The 12,457-nt window shown below is 43.7% G+C and overlaps 1 protein-coding gene across 1 annotated transcript in view; it reads left to right on the top strand.

Annotated features, from left to right (window-relative positions):
• LOC307242269 (cadherin-11-like) overlaps window positions 1-12,457 on the top strand; it is a 35,040-nt gene that overhangs the window by 9,135 nt on the left and 13,448 nt on the right. Inside the window, 1 exon segment of the mRNA XM_080016655.1 lies at window positions 6,245-6,432. Coding sequence (XP_079872781.1) covers window positions 6,245-6,432 — 188 coding nt within the window.

Raw genomic sequence — 12,457 nt, 5'->3', positions numbered from 1 at the left:
CGGAATTTGCAAAAATGTCCTCGCTCCTCAATGTTATGTTGCCATGTTATAATATCGCCAACGCGCATTGTTTGATTATAGCTCGGTTCATAAATTGGATTTCTCTGTGCGGATTATGGGTGATGAGAACAAATTAAAATAAATATTCGCAAAGCTCCCAGCTCCGTCATCAGATTTACATCCGCCATCCGAGACGCAAAAATCTCTCCATTATGGTTTGGAGAAAAGAAGAAGAAAAAAAATCGAAATGCACATATGGACACACACACTGGCACGCACGTACGCACACACACACACACACACACACACACACACACACACACACCTGTTGATGGAAGGGAGAGGCCCAGATGTGTGAATGAGGACAGTGATTACTTATTTATTAGTCTGCTGGAAGGAAGCGAGGGAAAGAAAGCCACAAAGACAGCATGAGAGAAAGAGAGAGAGGAGAGTGGACGGAGATGAAGAAAAAGGAAGCAAAATGAAGAAACAAAGACAGGAAAAAAAAAAAAAATAACAGATCTGTATCTATACCAGGATGTACAAAAGACCCCAAAACAATGTATCTATCTATCTATCTATCTATCTATCTATCTATCTATCTATCTATCTATCTATCTATCTATCTATCTATCTATCTATCTATCTATCTATCTATCTATCTATCTATCTATCTATCTATCTATCTATCTGTCTGTCTGTCTGTCTGTCTGTCTGTCTGTCTATCTATCTATCTATCTATCTATCTATCTATCTATCTATCTATCTATCTATCTATCTGTCTATCTGGCTGTTTGGCTGTCTGTCTGGCTATCTAATCTTTCAATCCATCCATCCACCCACCCATCCATGCACCAATCCCTCATCCATCTATCTTTCTATCATCCAACCACCAATACGCCCATCCACCCATTTATTAGTCTGCTGGAAGGAAGCGAGGAAAGAAAGCCACAAAGACAGCACGAGAGAAAGAGAGAGAGAGGAGAGTGGACGGAGATGGAAAAAAAAGAAAGCAAAAAAAGAAGATCTGTATCTATACAAGGATGTACAAAAGACCCCGAAACAATGTAGGGGAAAAGTGGTGCTTGTGGTTTGGCTCTGCTTGTTCCTTTTTGTTGTTGTTGTTTTTTTTTACATTTGTATGCATACAATGAGGTTTTGTCTTCTGTTGCACCCCGGACAGAGTTAATCTGCCGGCGGAGCTGAACTTCTCAACATGAAGTTCAGCTCCTCAACTGCTTCTCAACCGCCAGCACCAAAGCCCCCTCTTTGGAGAGCGGTCTCACCATGTTTTGGTCTAATGAACAACTAATCATCATTACTACTCCAAGAGGGGGAGAATCACCACAAGTGAGACACATAAACAGAAACATCCGGCGACGACATGTGTCGACAAAACGTAATTAAGTCCGGGAAACGGGGCGAGCGGGGCCCCGCCTGACGCCCGCAGACAACCACATTATGTGGCCCCTCCACCACCTCCGGCCCCCGGGCCACCTGCCGCAGAGAAGCCGGGCAGCGGTGTTGTTTTTCAATCGAAGATGTACCGACTTTATTTATTTATTATTTAATGTATTAGTATTCTCGAAATAATATGGGTTTTTTTTATATCGTCATTTTTTCATTTGAAATAAAGATATCAAATGTAATGAAACACTGCAGGAAGTGTGGCCTGTGAGCTTGTTCCTCACGAATAATCAAGTGCATCGCTGAGCGTATTTAGTCCAACGTGAGACAACGGTGCCTCTGTCTCATTATGTTGCAGTAGTGTGTGTGTGTGTGTGTGTGTGTGTGTGTGTGTGTGTGTGTGTGTGTGTGTGTGTGTGTGTGTGTGTGTGTGTGTGTGTGTGTGTGACCATCAATGGTTGGACCTTGCTGTGAGTTATTCCAGATGATAGTAGTTCAAAAAAACTAAACAGCCTTTTCATGGTTGCTTAGCAACAACAAGAGCCTTGATCAGCATCCCCCCCACTCTCCCTCTAAGTCTGTGTTTAGTGCTACTAGTCCAAATAAATGAAATAAAATTGGAAGCCACAGACTCTGCAGCATTGTCCTTGATGATCCCCGGTGATGTATGGAGCATCCGTCATCCATCCCCAAAAATCCTGCTGTGAAGTCAGATCCTGCAGATGCACTAATGCACATATTGCAAAATGTATAGTACAGTTAAGTATAGTATAGTATAGTATAGTATAGTATAGTATAGTATAGTATAGTATAGTATAGTGCAGTATAGTATAATTCAGTATATTATAGTACAATACAGTTCAGTACAGTATAGTATAGAAAAATACAGTTCAGTATAGTTTAGTATAGTGTAGTGCAGTACAGTATACAGCAGTATAGTTTAGTAAAGTATCATACAGTATAGTATAGTAAAGTATTGTATTGTTTAGTATACAGTTGTATAGTTTAGTAAAGAATAGTACAGTATAGTATAGTAAGAGCAGTTTAGTATAGTATAGTATTGTACAGTATAGTGCAGTATAGTTTGTAAAGTCTAGTATAGTTCAGTATAGTGCAGTATACAATAGTATAGTTTAGTCAAGTATAATACAGTATAGTACAGTATAGTAAAGTGTAGCATAGTATAGTACAGTATAGTGCAGTATAGTATTGTACAGTATAATACAGTACCCAGGACCCTGGATATGCCAAGTCATTTGACTTTCAATACTTTATTTACTTGACTTTTGACTTTCGTACCAATTTTAAGTACCTATATACTTTTAGTTAAATATAAATAATTTTGTGTGAGGGTATTTGTACTGATTCTTACATAAAATGTCTAAGGAGTTCTTCTACCACTGTAAATAATTGTAAATAATTACCATGTGCAGTTGTATTTCCCTAAAAATCATATATTATATAGTATTATGGGTTTAGCTGTTGTATTGTTTTATGTTATTTATTATTATTATTATTATTATTATTATTATTATTATTATTATTATTATTGTTATTATTATTATTATTATTATTGTCATAGCTTACTATTTATAGATTTGAACAATTATTTATATTATTATTATTGCTGTTTTATATGTTATTCATATGTATTATGTTTTTTTATTATCATTATTATTATTATTATTATTATTATTATTATTATTATTATTATTATTATTATTATTGTATTTTCCTCTGCAGTGTCTAATCCCCCCCTCCCTGAGGATGAGTAAAGTTGCAACCATCTCTCTCTTTATTCGCCGCTCTGCACCATTAGCCAACAGACTGTGTTTTATTTGGCTCTGCACACTGTCATCGCATGTTGGAGCCAGCGCTGTTGGACTTAAGCCGCTTAGAAGAAGAAGGAATGGAGGAGGAGAGGTGGAGGGGTGGGGGAGCAGAAGAGGTGAGGAGGTGAGGAGAGAGGGGAGGAAGAGAGGGGGGGAGGGGGGAGGGGACGAAATCAAGGTGAGAGCAAAAGGGAAAAAGAGAAGCGAAGGAGGGGTGGAGGGACGAGAAGGGGGAGGAATGAGGATGAACAGAGCGTGAAGGTGTGCAGGTGGAGCGTGGGGTGGAGAGGAGGACTGTGAAAGGTGAAGACGGAAGAGCGGGGAGGAGGATTAATAGAAGGAAGGAGGGATGGAGGGAGGTATAGGTGGTTTATAAGGACGTCTAGAAACACCTTTATAAACAGGATTAATTGGGATTATTGTGTAGATTTTAAAACGCTATGAAATACACACAACACATTTTGGAGACTAAAAATATGAAATGTTTGAACGGCGTTTGGGTTCACGAGGATGCGAAAGGCTGCGTTCACACTGCAGGCCTGAGGGCTCAATTTGGATTTCCGATTCCGATCTTTTCAGTTTTTCGCTGTTCACATTATTTATTTGAAATGTGGCCAATATCAGATTCCAGTGGGTACTTGGTCACAGTCCTGAAGTGTCGTGGGACGGCGGCGTGAATGGCTGCGCTCAAACGGAGGTCATGCAAAATTTCCAATCGTCCACGTTTGTTTTCCACCGGGGCGACTCCCGCCAGCGCCGGGATCGTGAAGAGCGCCCCCCTGGAGCGACGAAAGAGTCGCACGAACTGACCGTTCGGACTGGGGTCGCGTTGCGAAAAAATCGGACCCGTATCTGATCTAGGAGCACATCATGAAAGTGGCGCGAATCAGAATTGAATACATCCGATTCCACGTGATTTGTCCTCTTCACACTGTTGAAATAAAAAATAAATGAAATAAATAAATAAATAAAACCTGTTCTGTCACATATGAGCTAAAAAAATGTGATTTGGGCCACTTTTGCCTGCAGTGCGAACGTAGCTTAAATGTCCTCATTATGTCCTGATGATCCAAATGCTGGTGGGTTTTCAGGTGTGCTTTTGAAACCATATGAACACACACACACACACACACACACACACACACACACACACACACACACTCCCTCTCTCTCTCGCTCTCTCTCGCTCTCTCTCTCTCTCTCTCACACACACACCTGTCAGTCGACATGGCATATTAATATTCTTGGTGTCAGATGAGACAGATGGTATTTTTTCCAGTTAACACCCTCCCTGCTCTCCCCTACCGTTGGACCGACCTGTATCACCGGCGTGATACAGTAAAAACATGGGGGCGATCATCCAGGAATAATCTGAAGCTAATGAGCGCTACACGTGTACCTGGGACACGACCAGAACGCCAAAATTAACAACAGTCGCCGGCCCAGAGCCTCGGAGGGGCTCAAACAGCGAGCCGCAACATCTGCCACTTCCACCTTACGACATTTGCTTGATAAAATTTCCCAATTTCCGGGGGGGGGGGGGGGCGGGGGTGGAGAAAAAAACAAACACAAAAAATATATATATTAATTTTCATGGCCCATGCAAACTCATTTATATCCATTCTCAACGCAATTCAATCCATCTCTATGTATGTCCTTGATGTGTATCTCTTCATTTAGTTATATTGTCGTTCATTAATTTTGTTTTATCTAGTCTCTTGAGCAAATACTTTCCATTTATTCATACTTTCCATTTATTCATCTATTTACTCCTTTTTTCTCCGTGTTTATTCATATTTCACTTGATCGAATTGATTATGTGACCCTGCAATCTGCTGTTTTTTGGCAAAGATTAGATTTTTTTTTTATGTACCTACATCCCCTCATAATGGAAAAAAAAGAAACAAAAAAAACCATTTCCAAACTCCAAAGATGATGAAGGATTTGTTTCGATATTGATATTGATATTTCCACCCAGAACAGATGTCCGGAGGGTGTAAGGTATTTCTAGGTTTAAGTATTCTCCCACTTTCTATTATATTATATTCTTCTGATCTATATTAGTAGAGCTTAGAGCTTATGCCGTGTCTATTTACCATACCCGAAGAGGCATTCACAAATCTTCAAAAAACGTTGACTCCCATTCAATATGGCACTGGTTCATGTTTTGGGAGAGAGATATGATTGTATGTGAAACCAGATATAGCGGAGTTGGTGAGCAGGTGTTTCACTGTCGAAAAAAACAGAAGGGTCCACTCTGCTCGCATGCTCTGATTCTATTCTATTCTATTGTATTCGGTCCCCCCAGGAAATGTCAATTTTAGCCAATTCCACAATTTTACCGCTAAATAAATTGCAAAAGAGTTCGTGAATTGCATCAAAAGTTTCAAGGAAATCACAAAAAATACTGTGTGGGCGGTTTTGCCTCAGCGCACTCCACTCAAGTGGCGTTCTCAGGGACCTCCGGTACAGAGGCAAAGACAACGGGGTTGTAGACACACTACAGTTTATTGTAGAGGGTGGGCTCGTTGGAATAAGCCCAGGAGCAGATGGACATGTGTCATGACAAGGGCTCCTCTCCGGAGTGAGTGTGGGGATGGGGGTGTGGGGACCTGCTGCTCGTTAGACCAACCAAGGAACAACAGGTCGGCAGCCACTCTGATCCCGGGCCCCAGTTACCTAGACCCAGGACAGGTGTCGCTTCTAAAATCAAACCATTCTGTTACGGTCAAGTGCATTGCGGTTGCGAAATGTTGCTTTTCTTTTTTTGTTGCTTTTTTAAATTCCCGTTTCCTTAGGAAGGGATTACATATTACATACACTCTTTCTTGACTGGTAGTAGTAAAACCAAAATTTAAAAAACGCTCTTTTTGCAACAATCACAAAAAAATACTTACCCTATGCTATTACCCGTAGAAGTGTTTCATTGTTGTGAAGATTCTGGATAAATTCAACTGAAATCTGATGTTATTTTCGTTCCACCCCTCATCTCCTCTCCCCTCCAGGTGTGTACACCATGATGGTGTCGGAGGACAAAGTCCCCGGCGAGGAGGTGGGGCGCCTCAAGGCCAAGGACCCCGATCTGGGGGAGAACGGCCTGGTCAGCTACCGCCTGACGGACGGAGACGGCATGGACCTGTTCGAGATGTCCACCGACTCCCAGACCAGGGAGGCTGTGGTCAAGCTGAAAAAGGTGAGCGAGGGAAACCAGGGAGGAAAAAAAAAACGCGAGAGGGATAATGAATACGCTGCGTGTTGTTTTTTTATGAATGAAGGAAGAGGAAAATGGTGCCGTGAGTCTAATGAGGCTCAATGAGCTGAAATTCAAATAGAAAAATCGAAAAAAACGAACCCGACGCCCGGGGGAGATGAGGTGTCAATGAGGCGTCCGGCTAAATTCATTGCCACAGGAATGTTTTACCTGACCCAAGCAAAGGAGTCGGAAGGAGCCACCAAGGGAGGCGCGATGGGAGGATGGAGGAGCGGCGAGAAATCACCCCGATGGGGCGAACAGACGGAAGGAAAACAGACGAGAGAATACAAAAAAGGGTGGGGGGTTGTAAGGGGCCGAAGGAGATAAAAAAAAGGCAACAGCTAGAAATGAAGAGAGAGAGAGAGAGAGAGAGAGAGAGAGAGAGAGAGAGAGAGAGAGAGAGAGAGATGGCAGAACGACAGAAGGAAATGAAAGCGGAGACTTGAAGGGATTGAACCGCAAAAAAGATAAATATGTGCGACACAGAAAAAAAGATGGAGGATCGCAACGATTGCGTGGAGGGAGGTCCGTAGTGTTTCTCTCCCTCCAATCGTCACAGGATTTTATTGCGCGGAGATGAACATTGACTTTCACGGCAAAGTGTGCGTGCGTGCGTGTGTGTGTGTGTGTGTGTGTGTGTGTGTGTGTGTGAGTGTGCGTGTGAGAGAGCATTAACTTTCATGCTTCCATGCTTTCTTGGGCCACCGAGCTCATCTCTTGCAATGACTGCTGCCCAGATGTGAGCATACACACACACACCCACCCACACACACTCACACACACACGCATACAGGCACACACACACACAGTAGCTCACAGTGATGTAGCTCAGCAGAGACCATCACTATCTCTCCCTCTCACACACACAGTCAGTCAGTTGGCTGCAGGTCAGGATTACGCACGGCTTCACCCACTGAGGTGTAGCTCCATGCTCGGCCTCGAGGGGCGTCGGTCTCTCAACCTAAGCCCCGCCCCCGTACACAAAACGGTTTTGCGTGTCTTGCTTCTTCTTTTTTTGGGGTTTTTTTCTCCACACAAAACTCCCTGCCTGAATGGCCCCTGTGTGGCTCCAGGCATCAACACGGCCGGGGTCATTGGTTCCAGTCACATTCTGTGGGGGAAAGTTGTCTGTACGCATTGCACTGGAAGGTTCCTCGCCAGTGAATTATTTACACGACAAAGCGCGCCGCAAAACTCCACATTATTCTCCATTCTTGCAAGAAGACAACGTGCCGCTGGAGCGCTGGTCACCTGAATTGTTTTGCCTGGCGCTGGCCTGGCTCTTATGTCACCTGCAACGGGAAAGTCAGTGTTTCATCGGAGGCGTGATTTACCCGGGAGGGCAGAAGTGGTGACAGGGTTGGCTCATTTTTTTAAGACCCGGTGGGACTCTTGATGGGTCACTCAGTAAAAAAGATTCCTCCAGTCGCCCGACTTTTCATTCCTTTGATTCTGTGGGTGTAACGCGCGGTGAGCGAGCGAGGACTCGCGCGAGCGTCAGAAGAGTTGAGCCGTGGACGGAATCCTCACCAGAATGATTTCATTCTGACAAATTTATATTTTTTGGCAGAAGAGTGCAAACTGCGTATTCCCAAAAAGCTTTTCCCAAAAATCCTTTTCGTGAATGCCGTAGCTGCAGTGACGGAGTTGCAGACGAAACGAGCGAACGACTCTCGCCGCAGTGACTCCCGACGGCCGAGTCATCTAGAGGATTTGTTCGCGACGAGCGAATCATTCAGGACCTTGCGTCTCTAGAAGGCAACGTTTCGGAAGGAAATTGGGTTCGAAACAGGAGAAGCAGTTTTTTCGTTTCTCCATTCCACGATTCAAATAAAGTCCCAGAGCTTCCATAAACGCTGCGCATGCTCAGTAAAAGCCGTCCCCGTTTAAAAATAACATAAACAACTAACAGTTAAATGGCACTTGAGGATTAAGTGAAAGAGTTTGGGTTATTTGAGGAGGGGCAAGGAAGCCACTTGCCCAATGTGATGACAAGTAAAACAGCACAGCCTAATCAAAGTAATGAAAGCTACCAGCTCGACTCAACTGGGTCACCATTCAGTGTGTGTGTGTGTGTGCGTGCGTGCGTGCGTGTGTGTGTGTGTGTGTGTGTGTGTGTGTGCGTGCGTGTGTGTGTGTGTGTGTAAGCCGGCCGTAGGCGGAAAGCTGTTGTTAAGAAGCATTCGACGTGCGTTTAAACACCTAACCCTCACAGGGGCAAGACATGAGCGCTGACCCTATTACCCAAACACAGTGTGACACGTGCTCGCACACAGACACACACATATACACACACACACACACTCGCACACACACACACACACACACACACACACACACACACATTCATGTACAAAGGAACACTTAACACTTAACAAAGTGTGTCGTGGATGTCAGAGGATAGATGATTAGGGAAGGGACAAAGGGAAATGGAAACACAGAGATGTCTGAATGTATAGGCATTCATGCACATACATGAATGCGTGCACATACATGCACAGTGTGCACAGTTTGTTTCTGCACATGTAAAAAACGATTTGGTGTAATAAACATGCATGTGTGTGTGTGTGCGTGTGTGTGTGTGTGTTTGTGTGTGTATGTGTATGTGTTTGTTTCAGAGACAGAGATCAAGAGGGAGAGAATAGATAACTCCCATCTTGCCCCCCTCTCATATGATAATGGGGTCTTGATTTGGATTTAGAAGTGGCTGTTCTGTGTGTGTGTGTGTGTGTGTGTGTGTGTGTGTGCGTGTGTTTGTGTGTGTGTGTGTGTTTGTGAGCGCATGTTTGAGCGGGTGTGTGCACTGATAATCGTGTCGTAATGCTTCTCATGGGAAATCAACACCTTTTGGCCCCTCAAGGCACGCCCTGCAAAATTAAAGCCCATACAAACACGTGCACGCGCATGCACTATCCCACCACCACCACCAACACGCACTGACACACTCACACACACACACACACACACACACACACACACACACACACACACACACACACACACAGACACATTGAAATATGCATCACATGAATCGTTTACTAATCTTTATTCTCTGCCTCTCTCCTCCTCTCCTAGGCTTACACACACACACACACACACACACACACACACACACACACACACACACACACATACAGTAAACGTGCACACAATTTTACACACGCACATTCACGGGGATGCGCTTTAATCAGCTATTCTCTTTCAACTGTGTCCTCATGACGCAGTCCACAGAATTTTAAGGAGCTGGGCGCAACTGTATGTGTGAATATATTTGTGTGTGTGTGTGTGTGTGTGTGTGTATGTGTATGTGTGTATATTTATGTGTGTGTGTGTGTGTGTGTGTGCATGCTAGGCTGTTCACAAGTGTGTGCGTGTATGTGTTAGAATGTGTATGTTTACATATAAATGGATTTGTTATTGTGTGTGTGTGTGTGTGTGTACATCAATGTGTGTGTGGGTGTGCTTGTGCACGCACTAGCCTGCGCAGAAGTGTCAATGTTTGTATGCATGTGTGAGTCTGTGTGTATGTGTGTACGTGTGTCTGTGTGTGTGTGTGTGTGCGTGTGTGTGTGTGTGTGTGTGTGTGTGTGTGTGTGTGTGTTTCTGCATGTGTTAGCATGTATATGCATACATATGAATGGATATGTGGTTGTCTCTGTGTGTGTGTGTGTGTGTGTGTGTGTGCGTGTGTGTGTGTGTGTGTGTGTGTGCTAGTAGTATTAGTCGTGGTGGATGGGAGGGCGTTTTTGTGAATATTATTATCTGACGCTGATTAGAGAGAGCGGCTTGGCGATGGAGGGAGATAGATTGGAAAGAGGAGAAAGAGGAGGGGAAGCGGGGGACAGCGGGTGAGATTGCAGGCACGGAAGAATGGAACGGAGAGATGGAGGCACGGGAGGAGAGAGGGAGAGAATTCTGATTCTGATTAGTTGAATCGAGAGGATGGAGGGAGGGAGATACCTACTGTTATTACTCTTAGATAGATAGATGGATAGACAGATAGATAGATAGATAGATAGATAGATAGATAGATAGATAGATAGATAGATAGATAGATAGATAGATAGATAGATAGATAGATAGATAGATAGATAGATAGATAGATAGATCGATAGATAGATAGATAGATAGATAGATAGATAGATAGATAGATAGATAGATAGATAGATAGATAGATAGATAGATAGATAGAGACTGTAGATAGATAGATAGATAGATAGATAGATAGATAGATAGATAGATAGATAGATAGATAGATAGATAGATAGATAGATAGATAGATAGATAGATAGATAGATAGATAGAGACTGTAGATAGATAGATAGATAGATAGATAGATAGATAGATAGATAGATAGATAGATAGATAGATAGATAGATAGATAGATAGATAGATAGATAGATAGACAGATAGACAGATAGACAGATAGATAGATAGATAGATAGATAGATAGATAGATAGCTAGATAGATAGATAGACAGATAGATAGATAGATAGATAGATAGATAGATAGATAGATAGATAGATAGATAGATAGATAGACAGATAGATAGATAGATAGATAGATAGATAGATAGATAGATAGACATAGACAGATAGATAGATAGACATAGACAGATAGACAGACAGACAGACAGACAGACAGACAGACAGACAGACAGACAGACAGACAGACAGATAGATAGATAGACAGAGACAGAGACAGACAGACAGACAGATAGACAGAGACAGACAGACAGATAGATAGATAGATAGACAGAGACAGACAGACAGACAGACAGACAGACAGACAGACAGACAGACCGATAGATAAACTGAACTGAAGTGTGAAATAAAAGTCACAGAGAGATAAGGAAAGAGAGAATAGAGAGAGAGAGAGAAAGAGAGAGAGAGAGAGGGGGACCCACTACACCAGAGAGGAGGGATGAGTAGAAAGAAAGAGGAAAATACTTGGGTCACATCTCTCCCCTTTCGGATTCCACCTGTCTTCTGCATTTCACGCACTTACAATGACATTAGGGGTTAGGGTGTGTGCGTGTGTGTGTGTGTGTGTGTGTGTGTGCGTGCGCGCGCGCGTGTGTGTCTATCGCACCAAAATCTGGATACCAAGGGCAGCTATTTAAACCCTGCATACGTGCAAACAGAGGCGGCTCACGGAAAACAACGGCTCCGCGAATGAACTCCATGGAACCTGGACGTTCATGGAGACGGCGTCCGTCGCGGGAGGGGTCGCCAAGAAGATTCACAGGACGTATGCACGGAACGCACAACGGGGAGGGAGGGGGTGGGGTTAGGCCCGCCGTGCGCACGGGACGCGCTGGGCTTTTTTTAAATTTATTTTATTTTTTTTTTGCTTCGTTCAATTCGGAAAGGTACATAAAAGATAATCGGGTTCAGGGGGGTAAATAATAGAGTCGAATCATCCAACGGAAACCCGTCACTCAAGTGAGATTCTCCAAGTCGAGCAGTTGTTTTTTTGTCTTTTTGTTTTTGTGACGGTGACAATGACCTGGACAAAACTGACAGACGCTTACAAAATGCACGGGGATGGCATTTCGATGGGGAGTTATAAACGAGGGGAATCACGAGCATATTTTTTTCGTAGGTGTGAACCGTCTCAGCGAGTCACGGAGGAAATCGTTCCATACCCACACCCTTGTGTGCGTCAGGAGACTTAAACTAAAAACACACTGCCCTGCTGCCCCCCGCCGGCACGCCCTGTACCATTGGAGAGGGAGACGGGTGCGAATCCGGTTCGACTGACAAAATTCCGAGTCGGGTACGGCCCTCAAAGAACAACAATCTAAAAACACGCCATTTCTATTTGTTTTGTCTGGAGAAACGAGGGGGGGGGGGGGCTCCGCCAAGGTCAGCCCACAATACGGGGCGTTTCTGAGGAAGACGGCGTTGACGGCGGTGGAGACATTGAGGCGTCAGTGACGAGGACGAAGCCTTTCCAACCGCG

This window comes from Zeus faber (genome assembly GCF_960531495.2).
Source record: "Zeus faber genome assembly, chromosome: 16".
NCBI lineage: Eukaryota > Metazoa > Chordata > Actinopteri > Zeiformes > Zeidae > Zeus > Zeus faber.
This window is presented reverse-complemented; position numbering and strand designations above follow the sequence as displayed.